The sequence below is a fragment of the Aspergillus affinis genome, assembly GCF_023601865.1.
Source record: "Aspergillus affinis strain CMG 70 chromosome Unknown NODE_110_length_122448_cov_86_396891, whole genome shotgun sequence".
In the NCBI taxonomy this organism is placed as follows: Eukaryota; Fungi; Ascomycota; class Eurotiomycetes; order Eurotiales; family Aspergillaceae; genus Aspergillus; species Aspergillus affinis.
The window spans coordinates 71,562-96,724 of NW_026515891.1; the positions used below are offsets into that span (position 1 = coordinate 71,562).

The 25,163-nt window shown below is 48.9% G+C and overlaps 9 protein-coding genes across 9 annotated transcripts; 3 read left to right on the forward strand and 6 right to left on the reverse strand.

Moving 5' to 3' along the window:
• Positions 1 to 18: 18 nt before the first annotated feature.
• Positions 19 to 879, reverse strand: KD926_000581 (25S rRNA (adenine2142-N1)-methyltransferase; the record flags this gene model as incomplete). Its single annotated transcript, XM_053104377.1, has 1 exon — positions 19 to 879. One exon carries the CDS (start codon positions 877 to 879, stop codon positions 19 to 21), a length of 861 nt encoding a protein of 286 aa, XP_052952355.1.
• Positions 880 to 1,313: 434 nt separating this feature from the next.
• On the forward strand, positions 1,314 to 2,292 carry KD926_000582 (60S ribosomal protein uL23; the record flags this gene model as incomplete). The annotated part of the gene is made up of 4 exons (XM_053104378.1): positions 1,314 to 1,341; positions 1,706 to 1,767; positions 1,835 to 2,121; positions 2,205 to 2,292. 4 exons carry the CDS (start codon positions 1,314 to 1,316, stop codon positions 2,290 to 2,292), a joined length of 465 nt encoding a protein of 154 aa, XP_052952356.1.
• Positions 2,293 to 2,808: 516 nt separating this feature from the next.
• KD926_000583 (Tim10/DDP family zinc finger protein) lies at positions 2,809 to 3,134 on the reverse strand (the record flags this gene model as incomplete). The annotated part of the gene is made up of 2 exons (XM_053104380.1): positions 2,809 to 2,975; positions 3,035 to 3,134. 2 exons carry the CDS (start codon positions 3,132 to 3,134, stop codon positions 2,809 to 2,811), a joined length of 267 nt encoding a protein of 88 aa, XP_052952357.1.
• A 326-nt stretch (positions 3,135 to 3,460) lies between these two features.
• Positions 3,461 to 4,059, forward strand: KD926_000584 (BUD31 family protein; the record flags this gene model as incomplete). The annotated part of the gene is made up of 3 exons (XM_053104381.1): positions 3,461 to 3,632; positions 3,696 to 3,836; positions 3,923 to 4,059. The coding sequence occupies 3 exons, from the start codon at positions 3,461 to 3,463 to the stop codon at positions 4,057 to 4,059; spliced, it is 450 nt and encodes a 149-aa protein (XP_052952358.1).
• Positions 4,060 to 4,950: 891 nt separating this feature from the next.
• Positions 4,951 to 7,110, reverse strand: KD926_000585 (forkhead box transcription factor; the record flags this gene model as incomplete). The annotated part of the gene is made up of 1 exon (XM_053104382.1): positions 4,951 to 7,110. One exon carries the CDS (start codon positions 7,108 to 7,110, stop codon positions 4,951 to 4,953), a length of 2,160 nt encoding a protein of 719 aa, XP_052952359.1.
• Positions 7,111 to 9,173: 2,063 nt separating this feature from the next.
• On the reverse strand, positions 9,174 to 10,553 carry KD926_000586 (aspartate kinase; the record flags this gene model as incomplete). The annotated part of the gene is made up of 1 exon (XM_053104383.1): positions 9,174 to 10,553. The coding sequence occupies one exon, from the start codon at positions 10,551 to 10,553 to the stop codon at positions 9,174 to 9,176; it is 1,380 nt and encodes a 459-aa protein (XP_052952360.1).
• Positions 10,554 to 11,527: 974 nt separating this feature from the next.
• Positions 11,528 to 13,909, forward strand: KD926_000587 (DUF1671-domain-containing protein; the record flags this gene model as incomplete). Its single annotated transcript, XM_053104384.1, has 8 exons — positions 11,528 to 11,572; positions 11,645 to 12,112; positions 12,166 to 12,197; positions 12,248 to 12,402; positions 12,467 to 12,671; positions 13,118 to 13,334; positions 13,408 to 13,556; positions 13,711 to 13,909. 8 exons carry the CDS (start codon positions 11,528 to 11,530, stop codon positions 13,907 to 13,909), a joined length of 1,470 nt encoding a protein of 489 aa, XP_052952361.1.
• A 19-nt stretch (positions 13,910 to 13,928) lies between these two features.
• On the reverse strand, positions 13,929 to 20,493 carry KD926_000588 (uncharacterized protein; the record flags this gene model as incomplete). The annotated part of the gene is made up of 13 exons (XM_053104385.1): positions 13,929 to 13,997; positions 14,046 to 14,107; positions 14,167 to 14,203; positions 14,277 to 14,421; positions 14,491 to 14,564; positions 14,632 to 14,771; positions 15,436 to 15,528; positions 15,578 to 15,792; positions 15,851 to 15,924; positions 15,993 to 19,851; positions 19,910 to 20,099; positions 20,152 to 20,284; positions 20,359 to 20,493. 13 exons carry the CDS (start codon positions 20,491 to 20,493, stop codon positions 13,929 to 13,931), a joined length of 5,226 nt encoding a protein of 1,741 aa, XP_052952362.1.
• Positions 20,494 to 21,858: 1,365 nt separating this feature from the next.
• On the reverse strand, positions 21,859 to 23,378 carry nap1 (histone chaperone NAP1; the record flags this gene model as incomplete). The annotated part of the gene is made up of 5 exons (XM_053104386.1): positions 21,859 to 21,909; positions 21,970 to 22,313; positions 22,370 to 23,089; positions 23,149 to 23,228; positions 23,332 to 23,378. 5 exons carry the CDS (start codon positions 23,376 to 23,378, stop codon positions 21,859 to 21,861), a joined length of 1,242 nt encoding a protein of 413 aa, XP_052952363.1.
• Between the last annotated feature and the right edge of the window lie 1,785 nt (positions 23,379 to 25,163).

Sequence of the window (25,163 nt, forward strand, 5' to 3'; positions counted from 1 at the left end):
GAGTTCCCGTGGAGTTTTTCATTTGACGGTAATGGCAAAGTTGTTCCTTGTTTTGCCATCATTCAAGAGTTCCTTTTTCCAAGAACATGGTTGGAATTTATGGTTGTATTCCCAAAGTTGATATATCAGCTTCGAAGTTTCCTTGTTCTCAGACAAAGAAAATCCCATGCTAGTCATTATATCGTGGAGTCTGCCATGAGTAAGATATCGCGAGTTGTTGACACATGGAGCTGGTAGAACTAGGAACAGTCGGGGCGTGACGGGCGGGATAGAGTCAGATGGCGACGACGATGTCAAAAAAGCCACGCATCGCTTCAACATTTCACCTCGGCCAATGGCATCTGGGACGTAGTTGAGTACCAACGAAAGACTGATGATGTGAAATCGATCAGCGTCATCATGAGGCAGTGGTCGCTCCATAAAGTCCTGTTTCAAGATCCCCGGGCCTTGGGAGTTCAGATCAATCCTGGTAACCTCTAGGGATTGATTCGTAGAGCACGCATTCTTGGTGCTGAGCGCCCCGACTTCGAGCACGCGGAGCCTTGCCTGTGTGTCTTTCCCACGAGGCAAATGCGGGCCCAGCCAATTGACCAGGACCTTACTTGAATCGCCACCACGTTCTCGGGACTGCCCGAGTTTGCTGGCGAGCTGGTAACTTTCCAGCCCGCCGTTCTCGCGAATCTCGCGATCGAGTTGATTGACCAGAAGCTCATCTCCTGCCTGCTGCGCTTGAGCCCGTCGCTTGAGCAGTCGATGATGGGACCGGATCAAATTCCGAGTTGCCTTGGATGACAGCGCTGCACGCTCCCCTCTGATCGCGGATGGGCGGGTGCGAGATAACAACACAGGTTTTTTAGCGCGATGTTTCTTGGAGACCATGATTGTGAAGAGTGGAGAATGAGCCGAGATATAATGAATGTAATGAAAATAATGAATCAGAATGGTTCGATGAAGAGGAGAGTGTATAGCAGATAAGATGGGCTACTGTCTAGGTAGGTCACTAACTACTGTTAGAGATGCCAGAGTCTTTTATGGAGTAACTCTTTCATACCTTAAGTAGAAGGGAAGTCCAGTAGAGCGCGGAAAGACGCCATGCCGGATCTTAGTAATCTGCATAAAAAGAAAAAGAAAAGGGAGAAACCCTAGTCCCGATTGGGAGCGCCAAGATATCCAGGAAGTGCAGGCCGGAGAAGCAGGTCAGGTGACCCACACAGAGGCAACCCAACCCGTAGGGTTTTCGCTAAGCGAACTCACTGCAAATAACTTGACTCTCGACACTGCGACAATTATCACGACAGCGCCGGACGACAGCCATGGCCCCTAAGGTGGAAAACAAGCAAGGTAGGTGCACAATGAGCGCATTCGTTTTGTTTTGTTGCCCGTCAATCATGAACAACTATCGAATTTCGAGTCGCAAGTGTGTGAAGGCAGCGAGAAGGCTTTTTTTATCACCCGCATCCTCACACATGACCGAGTCGCACACAATACACCATGAACAAGCGTCATTCGAGCCAGATGTGTCATGTTATTTATCCCCAGCAGAAAAAGAATAGAAGAAAAAGACAGAAAAAAGAAGGGACAAGACCAAAAGTCGTGGAGGCGCCGAACAAAGAGGAGGGAAACAATTTGAATTGCTTTTGCCCGGAAGACATCATATGAGTTGCTCTTTATTTGCGGATGCGCTGACTTTATCTCTTCATTATAGGCAAGACCAACCCCAGCAACCGGGCTGGTGCTGCCGCCAAGGCAGTCCTGAAGGGTGCAGGTGTACGTTAACACCAAGGCCGACATTCATACTAGCCGTGTTCCATACTAACCCGGAGTTCGATAACAGGCGCACAAATCCCGCAAGGTCCGCACCTCGACGACTTTCCACCGCCCCAAGACCCTTGAGCTCTCCCGGTCGCCCAAGTTCCCCCGCAAGTCGATCCCTCATGGACCCCGCCTCGACTCCCACCAGGTCATCCTGTACCCCCTCAACACCGAGAGCGCCATGAAGAAGATCGAGGAGAACAACACCCTCGTCTTCATCGTCGACGTGAAGGCGAACAAGAGGCAGATCAAGATCGCCCTCAAGAAGCTGTACGACGTCGAGACCGTCAAGGTCAACACCCTTGTCAGGTATGACTGTTCCAGGAGAATCAACACCACCTCCAGACTCTTGTGTTTTCTGTGAAAATCCCAGTCTTCTAACTTGTCCGTAGGCCCGATGGTTCGAAGAAGGCTTTCGCCCGGCTAACCCCTGATGTGGATGCCCTGGACATTGCTGCCACCAAGCTTGCTATTGTCTAGATGATTTAGTTTCTTATGGGTCTGGGTGAATGGTTCTGTTTTTACGCGGTGGTTCATAAACATCGATCATGCAGTTAACTGCCAACGCTGCAATGACGGGCTAAATGATCGTTAAAAAGATTTCACTTGAATGCACGATTCTACCGGTAATGAGATGTCCAATTGGTCACAATAGTTTTGTAGTGTTTACCATGGTTGATCCTCACGAGCAAGTATGTCATTTGCAGCACGGGCTGCTGCAGGCTCGAGCAACTGAGCAGACCCGTATGGTCCCATGGGTTACTTGATACATGCAGAAGTCGGTGATTTGAAAGTAATATATAATGTTACATTCTCTATTATCACCAGTGGGAATGAAATAAAATCCCAGGTTGGCAGGCCGGTAGGCTAAAAGTATATATGGACGTACTGTGTATTGTTCCCTCTTCCGAACCCACCCGTGTCAAGCCCAGGAAAGAGGTAAAGCCGACAAAAAGTACCTATCAAACAATAGTTCGCTCACCAGCACGAAGAAGCTTATTGTCCACGCAAAGTCTCGAGATGTTTCAGTACGGCCAAATTGGTGTCCATCCATCGCTCCACGCAGTTGTGAGCGCATGATTCTTCAGATTGGTCTAGGCGGCCGGAGGAGATCTTTCCAGTAATGCACTTCTTCCAGCAGATGTCGGCAAGGTGGTGAACGGCTGGCAGAGGGTCAGTAAGCAATCAATGATGTCGAGGGTTGGGGAGCAAATTGATTTACTTTGTTGGATGTTGGACTTTTGAGCTTCGTTCGTCAAGAACTGGTTCAATTCCTTCTTGTCGCCATCGCTGAGCTTGGAGACGTCGAGCTGTTGATCCATTGTTGATTTCAGGGGGTTTCTCAAGCGGATTAGAAGTAGAGCGTGATGATGGAAGGCGCGTCTTTCGGGTTGGAGGAATTTCAATTGAATGGCAGGCGTTTTCTAGCGGTTCTTCTGCTGCTCCATTTGGAAGATCAAGGCTTGTCCGTGCCGTAGGCGGTAGGGAGAGGCAGAAAAGAGCTGCAGGTCCTCGCCACCAGGGTATCTCGATCCCTCTTGCTGCCAGCTGGATTTTTGTCTAGCTTCCTCCAACAACACGCTGCAGACCTCGAGACCCGGGGAATCCCGTCAGTTCCCAGCAGACAGCTTCTATCCAAATCGCAACAATGCCACCGATACGTACATCCCGCAACCGCAAGCCGCCTCCGGCAGGCTTCGATGACATCGAGGACACACTGCTAGAGTTTAGCAATAAGATGAAGGACGCCGAGAATGCGTCGCATGGCGGCAAGAAGAAGCATGAGATGCTATGGCCCATCTTCCAAATAAGCCACCAGCGTAAGCAAACAATACCCTCCTTGCTGGCCCATCAAGTATCATGGCTAATTACGGCCCCGCCAGGCTCGCGGTACATCTACGACCTGTATTACGAAAAAGAGGCTATATCAAAGCAGCTGTATGACTGGCTTCTCAAGAACAACTACGCAGACGCCAATTTGATTGCCAAATGGAAGAAACAAGGATATGAGAAGGTGGGTGTCTGTCATTCCATAGACGGCTCTAGTCCAACTTTCACTCCCGATTTACCAACACCCAACGTCTTGTCTCCGCTAACCATCTCTATGTAGCTTTGCTGCCTGCGCTGTATTCAGACGAAGGAAACGAACTTCAACTCCACGTGCATCTGCCGCGTCCCGAAAGCTCAACTCAAGGAGGATCAAATGATTCAATGTGTCAGTTGCGGATGCCGAGGCTGCGGCAGTAGTGATTAATTCCCGCCTGCCATATCTTTCCCAGCAGCCTCTGGGGGCCAAAAAGGAGGGCTGGATAGGCGGGGCTGCAAGATTTACCACCCTTGCTTATAATACGAATTGGGAAAGCATGAAGCGGTGCCCAAGATGTCTGTGTGAGACGGATGATCATCATTCCCTTATCATCATATTTTCTTCTGTCTTTTCCTCTTCCCCTTTGTCCTTTCCTCCCATCTGTACCCATCTGTTTCGTTTCTTCTCTCTTCAAGTCTCAGTTCCTTATGAGCAATGTGATACCCTCCAAAAAAGAATACAGTTACGATAATCTACACCCATACCAAATTTCATGTCGTATCACTAATAACAGAGAAAGTCAAGATTTTGGATTAAGGTAAAGCCTATTAAACAAAACATAATTGAAGTCAAGGTGTCATAAACATGAGGAGCTCCCAAGTACAAGATGAAAAACGGCAAAAACAACAGAAAGCAGAAAAGGCCAAAAAAAAAACAACCCAGATTGAAGCTCAAAACACGCGCCCTTACCTGCGATCTCTCTGTCTGGCTCGCTCATGTACATCTTAGCAAATGTCATCATAAAAGTCGTTAACAGGTCATTTCAGGCCAGTGAAAGTCAGGCGCAGTCCCAACTCCAACCATGAACTCAGTTCCAAACTCCAGGAAGATCAGCAATAAAAAGACGAAATTATAAACACCAAGACCCTTTTAAGATAAACTCCAGCTCTCACCCTAGAAAATCCCATCAAAACGTTACTCGTTAGCCAAAGTCAGTCAGTCAGGACCAAGCCGATAGGAACGGCATCTTAGAATGGAACAGCATCATCCTTGTTTCGCGTTTGGCCCTTATTCTTCTGGCTGGTTTTTGAAACGGAGACCCCAAGATCCTTTTAGAACAAAGAAGTGTTGCTGCGATGGTTCAGATGAGGCCTTGGCTTGGATCTGGATAAATCATCCCGGCTTGCGCCGCCTATTTTTTGAAATCCTTGCAGGAGGTCAACCCCATCCACGTCTCCAGGGCTTTCATCAAAGAGATGGAATGAAAAAAAGTCGTCGTTGGCTGTGTCGACAAAGCGGCCAGAATCAGGCACCTTGGACGGGGAATCAGGGAAAAGCAGGCCTTTCGACTTGCTTGCTGGCATAGACGGCGCGCCGGTCCGGCTGTTTACATTCACGGCGGTGATGTCTGTGAGTACATTGCTACCAGACCCGCTGGCCTCGTTTCTAACCCGCTTGATAGAGCGCTTTTCAGGCGATCCGTATGCCGAGGCCGACATATTGTCCGCGGTGTGGTCTGCAAAAACATCAAAGGATGCATGCAGGTTATCATTCGGTGTAAATGTTTCGTCCTGGATGTTAAATGCCGGACTCCACGGAAGATCCTCGTCGGTTAAACCGAGATGTTTGATGGGAGAGTTTACCATCTGTTGAATCTTTTTGCGGTGATTCCGAAGGTTTGTGTTGGGTGACACTGATGGCGGGGGTTTTGCGGGTTTTTTGAATTTAATAATAGGGGTGAGAGGAGGTGGAAGCATGCTGACATATTCCCCACGGAGGGGCGAAGAACCGACTATCAACCCAGCATCCTTCAAGACACCTGATCGGCTTGGGCTAGCATCATGGGAAGAGCTTCGGATTCGCGCAATCTCTTCCTCGGCCCGGCCTCGCTTGATGCGAGGTGGCTCGATATCCAGGTCGGAAGTCAGGATATGCCCTGCCTTGTTTGGGCGCATGGCCGAAGATTCTAGAGATGAGAAATAGCCGCTATCATTCATAGCAATCGATTTCCGTTTTCTGGTGCGAGAGATGAATCCGGAAGCGGCTACCTGCGACGGCGTAGGGGGGGTTCCTTGACGGGTGAATCGAGGTGATACAATCGGAGGAGAAGAATGAATGGGCTGAGGTGGAGAGGAGCGTGGTGGAAGAGCGTGAGGTGCGGGAGCTGGGACGCATTCATCGACAGTGTCTTCCTGAAGCGCGGGATCTGAGGCAGGTAGTGTTGCGTCAGAGGACAAATCAACATTCTTGGATGGCTTCGGCCCAGTCGGAGGAAAAGACGGCGTTGGGATAGCCCAAGCAGTGGAGGAAGCATTTTGCGTCGGTGGGTGAGTATGTTCTCTCTGGAGAGGCGCCGGTAGGGGAAGACTTGACATAGTAGCACGACGCAGAGGCTTGTCCTTGAGGAACTGTGCCTCCATTCCAGATTCAATGGCCCAATAGTTTCCTTTTCCCGGATCGTCCTTAGGCCTCTCTTGCTTGATGAACGCCTTGTTGAGACTGAGATTATGCCGAATGCTATTCTGCCAGCCAGGGTCGCTATTCTTATAGTACGAGAAGGTATCAGAAATCCACTTGTATATTTGCGCCAAAGTCAAGCGTCGGTTTTGTGCACGCAGAATAGACATTCCAATTAATGTGGCATAGCTGTACGGAGGCTTTGTGCCATCATCTTCGATTGGCGGCATTTCATGAGGCTCAGGCAGGCGTATGGAGACAATATCTTCTCGCTTGTGCTTCTTGATCGATCGCTCTTTCAATGGCGCCGCCTCTAGGAGCGCTCTTTTCAGAGGCGGTTTGGAGGTCAAGGTTGGCTCGGGAAAATCAGCAAAGTTATCGCTAGTTGGTTCATCGGCCAGTTGATGTCCTTGCAGGGACTCCTTGTCGGTATTGACGCTGGAAAATGTCGTGAACAAGGCGGAGTGTGGCATTGGGGCAGTGGCGGCAGATTGTGCGTAAGGATGCAAGGGCGGCTTTTTCGCCGGGGAATCCGTGGGAAAAGATGGGGGAGCAGGCGCAGAAATGGAGACGAATTCCAATTTCCCTCGTCCAGAGACCGAAGCGCTCGATCTACGAGACGCCTTGGTTGGCGATGGTCTGTGCGTACCGGCAGAGGGCGGATTGAGAACGTAATCACAGTTCGGGTCGGTGTTTTCGGCAGTGGGCAAAGGCGATTGTTCTAAACAAGCGCGTATGTTGACTGCAGTTTGGTTGGATGGAAAGGGCGCCTCTGAGTTTGTCTGCGCAGCTGGCCCAGAGCGCGCCGAGATCATGGTTTCTCAGCTGGACTCAGACTCTGGTTGGCGTTCAAAAGAATCCGTGCGCGTAGCCAGGTTTTTGGACATCAAGCGACAATGAGGGCTGAATTGCTAGTAGAGACCACAAGGGAAGGTATCAAAAACAGGAGACCAGGACGCTCTACCAGCAGTTGACTTGTTGCTAGTAAGTCAAAGGTGGTGGGAGCAGGTTCAAGGCGATGGTCGGAGGAAGGGGGAGAAAATGCAAACCCAGATGGGGTGTCGCGCCCAAGGTGATGATCGAGTTGGGCGACAAAGCGCTAAGAGGCATGGAGGGGGCAGCCCCGAAGAGATTCCAGATATCGTTGAGCAAGAGCAGACAAGCAAATGTGTGTCCACCGGATGGCCTCAGAAGAACGTAATTCAAATGATCTTCAGTGCGCCTGGGTTTCTGGAGGGAAAGCCAGGAAATTGACGCGTGTAGGGAACAAAGAACGGCCGGCGATGAGATTGGATTGGGCGATTGGGGGCAAGATGGCGATGTTTATGGGGAACGAGAGGAAAAGAGGAGCTAGGCGAGCAGATGGCTTGACTCTAAATCCAACTCTGCCATCAAGGTGGGGATGAGTGAAATACTTCGTTAATAAGTAGGTATGACTAGTGGAACTCCGGGAAGTGAGGAATGGAGGAAAGCATTGAAGAGGTGGTGTTGATTGCACTGGGGGGGGGGGGGGGAGCCTCCACCTCGCGACTCGCCGTACCGTGTATGGTATGGTTCCGACGCGGTCGCGTCACGCGTTGCAGCCCTGCAGGTGCCGCCAGCCCGCCACCGCCGGGGGGGAAAGAAAGGGGTTTATTACCGGTATTGCGGGTTGGGTTGCAAGACCATGACGTACTCTCTTCTTCTTTTCTTTTTCTTTTTTAAATTTCGGCCGGGCTGGAGCCAGTGGTCCTTAGTCCTTACTCCATTACTCCGTACAGTCCCGCGGTTTCGGCAGATCATGGACCCTCCCCCCATTGATCTCCCTCCATGAAATGCTTGACCTTCTTATCCACCACAACGCACGACTCCGGAGTAGTATCTTTTCCTCTTCCAATTAACATTTGGCTCGGATGAATCATGTACATACATTACATACTGTACCCGTAGAGTACTACTACCAATCTCCTCAGACTTCAAGTACAGGTCGTCTGCACGGGATAATCTCTAAGCCCCATGTAATATGCACCGTACCTACGCAAGTGGTTCTTGGAGTCCCACTTGCCTGTACATTGCGCGTGGTGCTTGATACGAAGGGATGAAGGGTCGAGGCACGTACCGTCGCCCAACTAATCATGTTTCAAGTATCAAGCGGCTTAGGTCCACTGTCCCATATCCCTTTATACCTAAAGCCCGATCGGTCTTATGTCGAGCAGATTTCGCATTGAAAACGTACGAATTATAGCTAATAGCGTCCGAAAATATCTCTCAGGTTCTATGTATGTACTTCTTGCCAAATCGAAACCCCTCTATTTTGAAAAGAAAACCAGGACAGTTAACGTAACGCTTAGAAATGAAACATTTGGGAGAACAAAAGGCAGAATCTAACGAGGAACGACCACAGGTCTATCAGAGCAAGTCGAAGAGAGAAAAAGTAGGGCATCAAGTCGAAAACGCAACGTTATCATATGCAGCCGAGGAAGTGACCATGACTTCTGGAATCATATAAACAAGGCATGAGACAATTCACGCACAGAGTATCAAAGTGATTTGGTCATAAAAAGATTTTGAAGCTACTCACCCGAATCGCATGGACTCCAAAGAAGGGTAAAAAATTTACAACGATAAAATAAAAATAAAAAGGCCGGGGGTTGCGCAGGCAGGGAGCGAGGAAAGACGATAAGCGGGAGGCCTAGCGGGATGCCTTCGGGAGAGGGAGGGCAGCCCCCTAGGTAGGTAGCCCCCGGGGAGGGGAGGCTTGGAACGAAATTGAGATAGATCAATGGTATCTAGTCTAGAAAGGTGAACATGGTTGTGTGTATTATGTTCAGTGCACGGTCGGCGTCTCTCTCTTCGATAACGCAGGAAATATTGATCTCACTTGCACCTTGGAACGCGATCATCCATTAGCTTCTAGACCATGCAGGACGGGATGAAGAAAGTACTTACCTTGGGAGATCATCTCGATATTTACGTTGTTTTCCCCAAGAGTAGTAAACATCCGGCCGGCGACCCCAATCATGTTCTTCATTTGTTTGCCGACCAGACTGAGGATAGCCATCTCGGGGATAATATCAACCGTCCCATATCTCTGCAGATCATGCAAGGCGCCCTTGAGGTCGTCATCAATCACCTGGTACTCATCCCTGCCAACCCCGTTGAGGAGCGGTATTTCGGAGTGGAGTGCCATGGACACGTGCACTTCACTGGTGGATATCAGATCAATCGAAAGCCTCCACCGATCAAGGACGGAAAATATTCCGGCGAAAAATCCGTGAGACAGGGAACGCTTGTTGGAATGTACATTGATCACCAAGATTTTATGCTTGATGGTCACAGCAGTCGGGCGCTTCGGTCTTTGCATCAGACTAGGGCTTCTTGTCCGGAATAATCGGGGGTCATGTCCGGGGGCCGTCTTTTCCAGCTCATAGGTAGAGTCGGGAAAGATGACAGTGCCGTTGCCTTTGGGGTTCATGACATTTTTGATGCGAATTGGGATCTTGGCTCGTATGACCTGCTCCATTGTAAAAGGGTGGATGACTTCTGAGCCGTAGAATGTCAACTCGGCTGCTTCCGCAGGCGTAATGGCAGACAGAAGGCGCGCAGTTGGCACCTTCCGGGGATCGGCAGTGAATATGCCATCGACTTCCTTCCACACCTGTAATTCTTGAGCATGGATTCCCACGGCTACTAGAGCGGCACAGAGATCCGTGTATCCACGGCCCACCTGGTCGAGAAGACCGCCGGGCACGGTTCCAAAGAACCCGGTGATGACTGGAACTTTCCCCTCGCAGGATCCGATCTTTCTGCTCAGGGCAGCGGCGAGATTGTCATAGAATCCTTGGTCGAGGCCTTGACTCGAGATGGGAAAGTCGATGACCTCGGCCAAATCCACGTACTGCGAATCCACCCCCCGGTCTTGAAGGAGGGCGGCCATCAATCGACAGCTGAGCTTTTCTCCGGTGCTGATGACCTTGTCTACACAGCGAGCACTTATCTCTCCGAGGGTCTGGGCGGCCTCGAGAACCTTAAGCACCTTTTCGCAATCACCATTGATTTCGGCAATGAGCTGAGTTTTGAGTTCGTCGGAGTGGATTTGATCCTCGGCTTCTTGGGCATGTTCCTGTCTGACCGCCTCGATAAAGGCAACATAGTGTTGCGATTGAGCATTCTCTGCGTCCCGCGCGGCTCGTAATAATCTGAAAGTAGCCCATGAGTCAGAGGATGAAGAGTAGAAGACAACAGATGGAAGCAATCCAGTAGCCACGAAATCAGACATGCAATATAATGAACCTGCGTGGGTGCGTACGCGCGCGCGCCGAGGGAGAGAGGCTTCATCGCAACAGGGATGACTCACCGATTGGTAGTACCTTCAGCTTTTGTTGAACTGCTTCTTGCAGAACATACAACGGCTACTTTATTTTCTGAGAGACTCGGTCTAAAGATGGACAATGAGTATTATCGCAGGGTGGATTATGGGATCATTGCTTACAGGACGACTTGATCAATGATATTAAGAGCAAATTTCCCGACACTGGTACCCCCAAACTTCTGTACAACCCAATTTTTATTTGTCTTGCCCACTGGGGGATTGGAAGTGAACTGCAATTGGTTTTCCATGCTGGTGGGATTTCAGCGACGGAACAAGAGTGTACAGTCGGGGGGGGTGGAAGAAGTTCAATCCAATCCTTATAATTGACTGGGTTGACTCACGTCGGCAGCGGGACTCTTTTTTTTATGTGCACTTGGCGGGGGAATTGATTGCGAAAGCGGAGCCGATACAAGAAGCAGGGGTGGCCAAGAGAATTCTGCCCGTTGAGTTTTTGCCTCCGCCTTCTTTTTCCGGGCACACGATATCGGAGTCTAGTGGGGCGCCGTGAATTCTGCCGCAATTTCAAATACGGAGAGTGTCCGGCGATAAGCTACGACTACGCTAGTGGGGCCCAGAACGGTACCTACTCCGAGTCTCCGAGTTACCTACGGTGTATTTTTAACTACGTACATGTACACTTGTACAGTACTCCGTATAGAGATAGGTAGGCACAGGACTGTACCCACCGCCGCCGTCATTGCCTCATCTCCCCCTACCTGGATGTCTCTGCATACGGAGTAGCGCCTCTTCAGGCAACGAGATTGGCTCCCACGACAGTTATTACATGTACATATGTATTGATCCCTGTCCCTGGTTACAGACACACTAATAACCAAGAACACAGTGCATGAGTCGCAAAGGCTCCCGCGAGCCTGGTTGTCATGCATTCACCAACCGCTCGGGAGGAGAGCACTAGAAAGCTTGGGGTATATTAATACCCTTTTCTCACCTTCCCTAGATGACACGCTTTCGTGAAAAGCTAAAAACGCCGTTTACAGCGTGCAGAGTTAGGACCCCATGTTCATGAGAGGCAGATGCCCTTCTGGCTTCGGAAGATGCTGGAGAAGGGGCCAAAAGTGACGCGAACAAATCAAATCGCGCCCGATGGAACAATCCAGAAACTGGAAACCGTTGAAAATGAGGCTACTGGTATTATACCAATTCTCGAGCGTCTTTGCCGGGCCGACAACTCAGTGAAACGGGCGTTCCTATGCAGCCCCAAAATTTCCCAAGTTTCCAAGATGCCGAGAGAAGGCGGATTTTGCGGCTATCGGAATATTCAAATGCTGGTCTCATATATACGGCATTCTGATCTCCCGGGTCAGGATCGCTTTTCTGGGCCGCTACCTACTATTTTGCAACTACAGGATATGATTGAACATGCATGGGACATGGGGCTCAATAGCGTGGGGAGAGAAGAGACCGGGGGCATACGAGGCACCAGGAAATTCATTGGCACGTCGGAGGTAGGGCACAGCCTCCAGAAAGTGGGTTCGCTGTTTCTAATACATAACCACAGGCACAGGCTCTGTTCCTGAGTTTAGGAATCCCGTACGTCTCAGCATAGGATCCCTTGCTACTATAGCACTAACAGCGAGTAGATGTGAGGCTTGTAGCATTGGAGAGACTCCGCAGCTACGGGCTCATAATGCTTTGTTATCAAATGTTGCAAATTATTTTCGAACAGGGAGTCCATGTCAAACCGATGAGAAAGTTCTCGTGACAGATCTACCTCCCATCTACTTCCAGCATCAAGGTATGTTAACGCACCCTTACAGAAGAGAAGAAAAATAGGAGACTAGCTAACAAGATAATAAAAGGTCATTCCATGACCATTGTTGGATTCGAAGTCCGTGACGATGGAAGTGCAAACCTCCTCGTTTTTGATCCAAAGCTTCAGGTCCCTTCATGGATAAAGCGTTTAAAGGAGGTGCAGTTCAAGTTCCGCAATCCACTCCATACCCTGAAGGGATACCGACGCGGGATAAGTTACTTGCAAAAGTATCCGGTCTTTGAAATTCTCAAGTGAGTCAGGTTTGAGTTTAGAGTTTCGAGTTGAATGCGTCTAACCAATGAAGGTTGCCCCCTCCTAAAAGCCCTACCGAAGGGTGACTGCAGCAAGGCTATTATTGTAAAGACAAATGTTTCCTGTAAGTATACCTACGCTCTATGGTCCACCATAGATAGCCACTACGAATTAACAGTGTTTAAACAAGTGATCTTGATATAGGCCATTCACGATGGGTGCTCGAGCAGATCTGTACTCAAAGGATAGCGGTGAGGTGTATCTACTAGACAGAATATACTTCCATAGTCCGCCGGATTTTCTGGTTCCGGGCCTCCGGCTCGCCTGATTTATGCCTCAGGCATCAATAAGGCTTCCCCGCAGCCGCAGGCAAAAAAAAATAAAATAGATTGACTGGAGATCTTACCCCTCAATCGTTATCATCCCTTGTTGGCAAAAACTACAGGTTCTGGCTGCTCAGCACTGCCGCTGAGGCCAAGATGCGAACAACTCCGAATGTGATCATCACAGGCACCCCTGGCGTAGGGAAAACGGTACATTGTCAGCAATTGGCGCAGGAGACAGGCCTGCAGCATCTATCGATCAACCAGATCGCAAAAGAACGGGACTGCTTCGATACCTATGATTCGAAATTAGAAACATGGGTCGTGGATGAAGACAAAGTATGTTCAATGCACATTATGCCGCGCTATCGTCAAGCGATCCCGGTTCTTCTGTTACTTACTCCTTGAGCAGCTTTTGGATGCGATTGAGGACGAGATACTTAAGGGTGGCTACCTGATTGATTGGCATGCGTGTGATCTATTTCCGAAATCCTGGATCGATCTCGTCGTAGTCCTGCGATGCCCCTCCACCTCTGTTCACTACGATCGTCTTTCCACAAGGTACGCACCAACAAACCCGCAGCCTTTCTCCCTGGTTTCTTTACCGGCATGTTTGAGCTTCTATTTCTTTCATCTACTTGACCCGCACAACGCCCACCAGAAACCTCCATCCCACCTATTCAGACAAGATTCTTACAAATTCCGTTTGTAACAGGGCATATAAACAAGAAAAACTGCAAGAGAACTTAGACGCGGAGATTTTCGGGGTTCTCCTCGAAGAGGCTCGGGAGGCTTTCGATGAGGAAGTGGTGGTCGAGCTCAGTAGTGAAAAGGATGACGATGTAGAGAACAACTGCGCGAGGATTTCGGCTTGGATCGAGTCATGGAAGAAAGATCATTCTGAAACCGAATAGACCTGACGTGCCCAGAAGACTAGTGTTGTCCATCAATCAACCACTGTTGTAGCTTGACTAGAGCTTTATATCTGTGAGAGATTTTGTTCTATTCGTCCGTTAGTGCAAATTCAGGCCATACGGCCCGGGCTCTTACCTTCTTCTCCTTCTCCATCTCGGCGTATGTGTGGGTTTCGTATTCGAAGATTGGATCCCAGCCTATATTAAATCATAAAAAATTAGTAGGATACAAACGTCCTCCAATCCAAGTGACTAACCAAAATTCGCGGGCCCTCTGGGCCTAACGATGGTACCCTTTCAAACAACAAACACAGATTAGCCCACCATCGAAACAAGGATCCTCAGCAGATGGCATAACATAACATACCTCTGTTCTTCCCTGGAACAAAATAACCGCGGAGCCGGGCCCAGGGCAGAATGCAAACGTGCACACGGCCTCGGCCGCTCTGTCGTCGAACGAGTCGAGCAACTTATTCAATCCTTCGTGACCTAGTGCATCAAGGAATTGTTTGCTAGTTTTATTAAAACCAGGCAGTTAGCATCGGCTGCAAGCCGGGCTAAGTAAGGGGGAATGATCTAACATGTATGGGCCCGGTAGGCCCTTCAGCGCGCGAAACTCAAGTGCTGTGTCCTCTGTTAGGACAGGACCCCCGACCTACCCCCGCCATTTGATTAGCATGGTGCCAAATGTGCCGACTGAAAGATATCGAGTTGATGCTCACCACCTCTGCTGCGCGTCTGCACTTTTCCTTGGCGATTTCTTCAATGGTTCCCTGTATTTCGGGCACATCGACGGCCTGGTTATCAACCTTGACGACACTGCCCAAGATTGCCCTCACTTCCGCCAATTTGTTTTTGTTACCTGTGATGAAATTTAATTTTTGAGGAGCAGAAGCCATGGTGGATAATAGTGTCACGATTCAGTTAAATGGACCGTCAGGGACTCAAGCGGAAGGAAGGGTTGTTGTGAAGGGGTTGTTGGTTGTTGTGCCAAACACCCCGCGGAAGCACTTGCCGAGGCCCTGTCACTGGACACTGCGGATATACTATTGAGGTGGAGCAGAATGTTTCTTCGAATTTATTTACTTCATTGATCCCTTCTTCTAATCTAGTGTGTGCGCATACACTGCAATATGTACCTGCCCCCCTACCAGTGTAAACCATCATGTCGACTGCTCACCCTACAGCGCCCGCATATGTGAATGCATTCCTAGTGGCATCCACCCAGTCGCTCGCATTACCCCCCCGGCTCCTACATCTATCATTCTAGTGTCGGCAACGCCTTAACTTCTCAAGCTGATTGATTTGTCTTTCGTATCTATGCATCGAGGACGTCCAGATTTCAAACGGGAATCTAATCATAATGATAACGATAAACACAGAAAACGACGGATTATGTCGCCAAATGATATATGTGCATCCAACTGCAAAAACCGGGACCGTTGTAAGAAAAAACGACTCCCACTCTGATTCATAGGCCCTGTGACGGCCGGTGGTCTACCCCGAGCACTACTCAGCTGTCATACTCCCGTTCTCCGCCATTTCAAGCCTCTCCTGCTGTGCCATTGCCTGGGCGGACACAATTTCAGCAAGTCGTTTAAGTCGCGGCGTTTGAAGCCCTGAGACACGATTAGCACAAATCCCAATTCTCGCTGTCGGTGAACATACAGGAAGGAGTATAAGTCTCCAGAGCCGTGATGACCCGCGGGTCGGCAATTTCATACGGCCCGCTGTCTTCCATATCAACGGGTGTCAATAAAAGGACATCGCTCTTTTCCGTGACACGAGAGGCCACTGCCTTCATAATTTCGCCATTGATCGGTTGCTCGTAATCCGCCACAAGGTATTGATTCAGCAGTTTTTGGATCTGATTGGGGGAAAGCCTATAGTCCTGTTTAGCGGAGTCGAACCTGGAATGCTCGGACAGGATTGGTTGCCTACATCCAGCATATATCCTGTATAATTTCAATATCGTTCAACGTGGCCTTCTTTAGTTGAAGGAGCTTAGTGGCTTGCTATTTGATTGTCAGTATTCAGACTCGGCCCAGTCATAGACTCAGTCCCTGTTAAAGAAAGACCATACCATCAAGTGCTCTAGTTGCAGTGTGCCCTCGGGCATATCGTGACTCTTGCACCACTCCTCAATGCGCGTTATGTTGTAATTGATCTGGAGGCCACGTTTCCAAGACAGGAAATTTCGCCGCATGAGAAGATCGTTGAACGCGGTAACCCCAACGAGACGAAGAAGCTCGGTGACGGTTTGGATGATAATCGAATCCTCAAGGTAGAATGCTTTCATTGCCTTGTAAACGTTGTTCAAGAGGCTAAGAAGATTATCCATGCTATAGGCCGGATTATTGTTAGAGGGAAGAAGCTTTCCTAAAAATCGATTGGTTTCACTGGTGACGAATCCCGGCAGGGATTGGGATTCGATGATGGCCGGGACAATCATCTTGAAAAGCTTTTTCTTCAGGACTTTCATCCAAGTATGATAGATATTGAATTCCAGGCTTTCCAGGTCGTGCTTCACAATCTCCAGAAGACGATCATACTCGTAATTGTCGGTCTTCTGCGCTTCATACCAATCCTCAGCCAAGAACACAAACGACAGCATTTCATGAACGTTGGAGAGCCAAAACGCCCCAGGATTGACAGCGTCGTCACCGTCGTGCTGCATGACTTCCTGCTGAATTGACTGCATGACATTGGCCAAGAAGCGTTCGGACTCCTTCACGAAGCCGTTGTTCCACATCTCAGAGGTCACGAGGTTTATAAGATAGGCAGGGAACAGGACCTCCTTCTCGGTTGGGGGTGGGGTCGAACTGGGGAGTGGGATTTTAAGGTTGCGGATCAAACCCATTGTGACCTCCTCATTCAGTTCATCTTCCTCGGACAGCAGATTCTCAAGTTCAACTTCAACGGAATCCAATCCCGGGGAGAAAGTCGTGTTTGAGATGTTCTGACGAGCGAGTGTGCTTGGGATTGCCATAGACACGGGCCTTGGGTTGTAAGCACCGCTAAAGCGATCGGTTTCGATCTTTTCTGCTCCAGCACTGCGTCTTTTAGGCTTCGGTTTTTTGGAGGAAACTAGGTTGATCAAACCGGTGGCGGGAGGCTGGATAGACCCGCCGTTCTGCTGTTCTCCATTCAACCCATTCACGGGCATAGTCCGTTTGGCAAGTTCCAACTGTTCTTCGAGGTCGGCAACCTGCTGGCGAAGGGAGACCTTCTCGCTTTCGGCCTCGTTGTTCAGATGCCTGAGCCCTTCCAGTTCCTGGTTTGCAGCAAGAATCGATTCGCGTGACGCCCTTTCTTCCTCTTGGAGACGCTTGATGGTTGCTTGGGCGTCCTGATGATTCTGTCGCAATGTGCTCATCTCTTCTTCCATGGCGGTTAAACGGGCTGCAGTAATGCCGGCCTGGTTGGCCTCAGCCTGGAGTTCTCTCGTGCGATTCTCCAAAGCATTGTGACGACTCCTCCAGGACTTGACCTGGGTCTCATAATTCTCCAACTGTGAATTCAACGACCTGTTTTCACGCTTCAAAGATTCAAGATACTGAGTGAGTTCCACCACCTTGTTCTCCAGTTTGTACGAAATCTGCTTCAAGTCTCGCGCATCCTCTCGTAGCCTTTTGTATTCCTTTCTGGCTTCCCTGCCCCTCCAAAGGTTCTGGACAGTGATTACGTTCCGGCGATACTGTCGCCACGCGCGCAGCTGTCGCCAAGAACGGAAAGAACGCTGGATGACCTTTGCTGCGTTGCCATGGATAGTATCCATAATATTCTGGCGACAAAGGAAACCCTTGGCAACAGACTGGAACAGGACGAAGTTTCCACGGATACGGTTGTAATTTTTCCTGTCCTTATGTCCCCTCCACACTCTTTGAATTGTCGTGGCAGCCTTGACCTGGCGCACTTCAGCCGCATGTTGTCTTGCCAGAAAGCCCCTGATGAGCGCCTGTGTGGTGAGAATGGAAGCGCGAGCTTCGAGGTACCTACGTCGGTAGTATTTGCACCGGAGATTCTTCTGTATCATGATCGCACATTCATTCAACTTCGACGTGCGCAGGTTCTCAAGGAATGCGAGCATGCCAGCCCGGAAGAATATCTTGGTCAAACCAAGTTGGTATTTATCTTCTTTCTTGTGACTTCCGTCCCCAAGAGCCTTCTGAAGAATTGCGTGGCACATTTCTCGTATTTCCGATGTCCATTGTGAAGAATGACAAAGCATATAGTAACGGATGGCAAATTCCTCGTAAGTCCAGCGAGTAGGATAGCCAGCAGTACTAATCCGAACCGTCTCAAGGACACCACAAGCCCTCAATTGACTAAGAACCATAGGCCCTTCGAACTTCCAAGATTCCTTTGCTTCGTTCGGCTTGATGCAGCGGATGTAATGCACGTCCGTGGAATTGATCGTATTCATGAGCTCGATCAATGATGATTTGAAAATTCCACCAAGAGTGGGTTTGCGGTTGACGGCCACGCCGATTTTGCGGCCCGGAGCAGCGACGGGCTTGGACGAGATAGAAGCCGAATCCTTTTCGCGGACAGCGGCTGCTGTATCTAATATTTCCTTCACAAACTCATTCGAAGAATTGCGCAGGATTTCCATGTGCTCGTCAGGGACGGTGTCCCTGTTCTTCTCTATAAAGCCATCGGACTCATAAGTTACGTCAACCGCATAGTGACATATGGTGAAAGCGGATTTCCCAAATCGAGGTTTCTTGTAGAACTTTTGCTTATCGGCCGCGAAGTTGTGGTGCAGCTTGGTCACAAATTGCTCGTCGGAACCCATTGGAAGCCGAGACTCCTCGTCCAAGAGAGACAAGATACCCAGTTTTGCTTCAATTAAATCAATGCATGGCTGGTTGTCGGAGAAATCAATGAATGTCCAGTCAATTTGCTCCCGTACATATTCTTCTTGCTCAAGCTTGAAAACGTGCTGATTGAACTCCTGTTGGAGTTTCTCGTTGGCGTAGTTGATGCAAAACTGTTCGAACGAGTTCTTGGCGAAATGCTCGAAGCCGTAGATATCCAGAACTCCGATGAAGGCCTTGAATTGGCTCATAACTTGGTCGGTTGCTAGACCACAGTTGATTTTGTCAACAAGCCAATCGAAGAGGCTCGAGTAGATGAATTTGGCAACTGAGTCCCGGACAACGGTGGCTTGCTGTTGGGTCAAATTGGAGGTGATTTTTTCACCTCTTGTGATGAGCTGCTTTTTGACAATCCACTTGGCAAATTCGTTGGCATCGATACCAAACAGATCACAGGCTTTGACCAGACCGGGCTCCGTAGGCGAAAGGGTGGAGTCAGTCCTGGTGGCTGTGATCTTAACATTGCCAAGGTGCAAAAGAGCTGCTAGGATGCGGAAGATTTCGGTTTGTGTTTTGTCCGATACACCGATGGTGCTTAGGGATTTTCTGGTTGCATTAAACTCCATCTTATCATCTACACCATCAATCGTGGGTGTCCCGCCTTGATTTAGATAGTCAAAATCCTCAACCGAGCCCAGATGTAAGGCTTGCCTTTCATCATCTGTCGCACCAGCTACAAGCTGGTAGAAGATGTGATAGTTTCGTTCCTTGAGCGGCTGGAATACTAAACGTGACCGTTCCAAGAGGTATGTTCTGATTTTGGCACCAATGATGTTGGTCCGGTCGTCGAACATGATCTCGATGTACTTTCCGAATCGTGAGGAATTATCGTTGCGCGTGGTTTTGGCGTTTCCGAAAGCTTCCATAACCGGATTGGTGGCCAGTATTTGTTCTTCTGTCTCACTGATTGCGTCTGCCCTGCTCGTGGTGTACTTGCCTGGTTGATCCGAAGACTCGCGGGTTGCGAAATACCGCATGATGTATTTGGCGCTGACCGTCTTCCCCGCACCCGATTCTCCGGAGACAACGATTGTCTGGTTCTTCCCATCTCGTAACATGTCACTGCATAGGGTCCCCGGTAAGCAATACTGCATGGCGGAGAGGAGCTGTCGGTTCTTACGCAAATGCTTCTTCGGCGATGGCGAACAAATGAGGCGCTTGTGACGCACGATGCTTCCCCGCGTATACTTGTACCATCTGGGGCACGTAGAGGGAGTCAACTCGAGCGAATGGATTTGTCGCGATGAGGACGATTCCACTGTATGTGTATATTTCCTTCTGCGCATAACGAAGTTTTATCGCCTGCAAAACTTGGGGGCCGTTAGTCTCTGCGCACATGCAAATATCCAGAGCTAGACAAACCAGCTGGCTCATTTAAGTGAGAAAGATTCGTGAGATCCTCGCTAGCTTCTAACATGGCGGGGTTCATCAAGGGAGGCAAGCGTGAGTTGTTGTCCAACTGCAACTCTTCCAGCGTGGTCTCCACGGTTTTTGACTGTTTGCCCCAGAATTGGTAGGTTAATCACCATGCAACGATACGATTTTGGATGACGAATGACGGCGACTGACCTCCCCATTTTCCATCAAGAATACAAGTTGAACTTTGTCTCCATCAACCGACTTCTCCTTCACTTCGGAAGCAACCCATCCCTCAGTCGGGTCGGGCTGCCAGGCCCTTGTGCCGACTTCGTAGTTGTGTGCCATCAAGACGACGCCTCTTGACAGAGGACTGAACAATCCAGGTTCAAACGAGGGCGGAGCAACAACTCAATGCGGGCTGGACAAGCTGGGCAAAGATCGGGATGAAGCATCTAGTAGAAGGAGGAACAAGGACGGCCAGTAGATGTGAAAGGTCGGAAACACAAGCCACGTTTGTGACAGCCCAGGCCGAGTTTAACGCTGAAATATGAAAAAAGAAAGGTTTCCACTATGCTCACTATTGAAGGAGTTATTGAACTAAATGGCTGCTAACAGCTGGCCGTTAGCGAGCCACAACCCCTGAGGATTGGGGAGCCGCGCCACTTGTCGGAACAATCCCCACAGCTGCCACCGCCAAGAATCAAGACATGTTGGCCTTGGTCACTTGGTCGGGCGCTACTAATGATGTCGACGCATCTGCATGTTGGGGGCTTTCCCAGACGCTTGTTTTACCATTACGGACATCAGCCCTTGTTTAAAAAACACCTACTCTGGTCATAAGAGTTCTGGGGTGCTGCTTCGATGCAGTTAGATGGTTGGCCACTTTATTATCTCGGTTTTAGGAAGAATTTTAGGGGAAGAAAGGTTGGCCTGAAGGAGCGGTGAGATGAGGTCCTCCCCAGCTCCTCGCCAGTCGCATACCAAAACTACCAATTCTTATTTTTTATTTTTTAACTTTTACACCATGTACTGTCTCTCCTCGGATCTTTTGAGCCAAAGGGAAGCTATCTGATGAAAATTCAGAGTAATTAAAAAAAAAAAAAAAAAGCGTACTCCTCGCGCCGCCAGAATTTTAAATGGTGCAATGAACAAACTGAGACTGAGACAAGCAGAATATGGAATCGCATGATTGAAAAAAATAAAAATAAAAAATAAAAAGAAAAGAAAAGAAAAGAAAAAGCATGAAACAAGAGATAAAGGGAGAGTGTAAAAGAAACAGAAATAACAGCGGAGAAAACGGGACCTCGAAAGCGCAAAGCGGTTTACTCTGGGACGCCCAAGATGAGCATAGATATCCATTACATATCCCCCAAAGTGAAAGGCGCGACGGCGTGCACAGATTTTACACTCTGGAATACGGATATGAATGAACTTAGATTAGTGATGAGTAGAAGTTTGCACGGCACTGTTGTAAGGTTGAAGCAATCTGATAAGGCAAATTTTCATGAAGGTGACGGGCGTGAAATGGGGACCAAATATATGTGGGGGGAGAAGAGGAAACAAGAAAGAAAGAAAAAAGCAATGGTGGACAGGGAACGGGAACCGGCGAAAGAGGAACGGAGAAGACCATCCATCTTGAGCTAGGCCCGAGGAAAGTAGCATAGACTAATTATCTGCTCCATTTGCCTGTAAGATAAAGCTTCGAGACGTTCAGCTTTGTTTGCATTCGGCCGCCTCTTTCTTGGGCTTGGAAGTACCGTCCTGGTCTCCATTAGTACTAGAATAGATGGAGGTTGACGGGGAAATTTGTGGAGGACATACCTCTTCGTCGGAGTCATCGTCCATGTCCCGATCCGATTTTCTATCGTCCTCATCTTCGTCCTCTTCGTCCTCCTCATCTTCATCGTCCTCATCTTCAAACTCATCCGGGTCCATATCGTCACCCAGCTCCTCGAACTGAAGTGCCTCGCCTGTAAACCAATCAATGGCGCGGGGGATGAGTTTCTCTTTGATATCTTCGCCAAGCTGGTAGTCGAGTTCAAGACGCTCCTCAATGTCGGTGGTGACAGTATCATCATCATCTGTGGGGGGCTGCGGAGGAGAAAAGAAGTTGAAGAAGGACTCGGTGGGGACGGTAATCTTCACGACGCGAGTCTGCTTGGTGTCTGGGAACAAGTAAGAAAAACCCACCAAGTCGTGAGGGAAATGGGATTGAGCTCACTCTTGTTTCTCTGTTTTTTGCTTTCCACACGGACGGTGAGATCTTGGTCGGGCTTCCAATCAATTTTAGTGCCCTCGGCATGGTCGTAGATAAAATCACCACCGTATCCGTTCTCTTCTTTGTAATAGTAGGTCTTGGAGATGGTATTGTTGCTGAAGAAAGCGTTCTCCGAAAACTCAAAAATGAGACGGAAGCCTGGGCGATCGAGATATTCCATTCTAATGTCGGTGAGATGCTTAAGGGCTTCTTCATCCCGTTCAGTGATCATTTCCGCAAGAGAAATCTGGTTTTTCATGGCGGAGAGCCAGAATTCTGGGATTCCAGCTGCTTGGGATTCTTTGTCGTCCTCCTTTTTCGACTCATCCTCAACCTTGACATCCGCATCTTCCTCCTCGTCATCTCCTTTACCCGCTTCAACCTCAGGGTCGGTCGGCTCCGCAGCGCCATTGATTATTGTAGCACGTCTCTGGTACAGAGGAGTGAACTTCGCGAAGTACTTCTTTTCAAGCTCTAATACTTCCTCCTGGAACTGGGCTTCAAGTTTGGCGTGATCTTTCTGAATGCCCTTCAGACCAGCCACGCGGCGGCGCACAGGTGCTGGTAAAGATTCAATGTAGCCCGATGAGCGGCCAACAAGCGATCCCAGTTTCCCTTGGATCATCGAAACAAGCCCAGGGTTCCTGGCAAAAAGAGAAGCGGCGGCAGCATGATCAAGGGATTCTGGCCATGAAGTTAGGTATAGGCAGCGCGAACGGGGTAAAGAAGGGCTGTTGGTATACCTTCTTTTATGCTGTCGACTCCGGGTTGTTGGGCGTGAGACGAGATAGGGGCATTGTTAGCCGGAGTGTTTTGCGGCGTCCTGGCATTCAGAAACGGGCGTCAGCGATTTGATGCTACACGGCAGCGGTATCATCAGGGTGGACAATGATGGAACTTAGGTCGGGGGTGGAATAGAGACTTACGGAGCAACCGGGAAATCTGCTTTTTTATTTCTAATGGGTTCAGACATTTTGGGGGTTCTTGTTTGGTCAAGAGAGGGGTCGGAGATAGTGTAGAAAGAAGTTGGCTGAGGGGTTGTCGCGGAGGCGAAAGATCAAGGGTTGAGGGAAGAATTTGATACGCTTGGTAGTTTTGGGAGGTCTGGAATACTGGCTTGGTGGGATCCTTAGCGCCCTTGGGCCGAGGGGCTTGGCGGGACGAGGATGCTGGCTGTTGAGACTGGAACCTTCAGCCTGCTCCCAACAATACTGCGAAACTTCGTCTCTCCCTCTTTTTTTGACCACGACACGACACGATGCCACCAAACAAGGGCCGTCTGATGCACCTTGGAAACTTGGGTTCTGGAAACGCTCTGTGTGCTTGAAAGAAAATCATCTAACTGTTCGACTTACCGCACTCTCCACCAGCTGAAGCCTACCGATTCTTCTATGCTATGGTGCCAACCAGAAAATATCCGATGCTCTAGGCCACACCCCCGGCAAATACCAGTCGATTTCCATAGTAACCATCGAGATACCGATTGCCAGTTTCCATATCTTCCCTACGTGGAAATTTAATCGGGGCAGGATACCTGCATGGTATCTACCGTACGCAGTAATGTGTAGTACTTATCGCCCATACCTAGGTACTGTACCTATGTATGTACCTATGTAGGTATATACATACATACATCCATGGATGTATTCTTTAATTACATGTACCGTATCGACGCTAGGTATATACAACATCCATGAATGCCACCTATTGTCGGTAGGTGAAGGTAGGTAGCAGATTAGTTATATAACTAATCATGCTGGTAACTAAAGATAAACCATAGGTTAACAATTATGTCCACATATCTTACTCTAGTGTCATGTATAACTAGGTAGGTGCCTTGATGATTACAGAAAATTATCTACATCAATACGTATAGTATTAATACACATCCTGTAATCTAAACTCTGCAAGCACTATACTAACATAGGAAAGAATCTAGAACCCTAGGGGTTTATGGGTCCGTACCTAGTAGGTACTTCGTACACACCCTAATAGGTAGTTAGAACTCTTTATAGGGAAGACCTACAGGAATATACAAGGTATAAGATAACTGTACTGAAGGAAGTATCTAAAAGATGTTCTATTAGGTTCTATGCCATATAAAGTATACCTACCTATCTAAAGCGGTAGGTATAATTAGTACCCGATTACATACATACGATAAATACATCGTCATACATAAGTAGGACTTGAAGTTATTTATCTGAGGTAGGTAGTTTCTTCCGGTATAATTACTCCTGATACAAACAATGCATTGAATAGATACACACGGGAGTACATAGCTAGGACGTTGAGGGTACGCTGCACAGCCTACCATATGCCTCCGATCACTATTCAGATCTTGATTTGCCGAGTCGCAGCCGATCCCGAGGCCGTATGACTAGGTGTAGTACGGAGTACGGAGTAGAACGACTTCGCCGAGTCGCAGCCGATTTACGCATGTATATTAGTATCTCCATTATTGGCTTAAGTCACAGTCCATCAAGCTCCTGCTGCGACTGATCGATCTCCGAGTCGAGATCTCAATGTTATCCTGCATGACATAACTACACTCTCCCAACCCCAGGCCCCCGATACCTCGTACCTAGCAGCTTATCGGTCACGTGTAGATAACATTGGAACATCGATCATCGAGCTTCGCTGCCGACCCGCATCATTCGAACACCTTACCGAAGACATGCATATGAGTGATACCTAAGAGGAAAGTCAAGCCGATGTTCATATTATACAGGACAGAACTTTCGATTTTTCTCTGCAT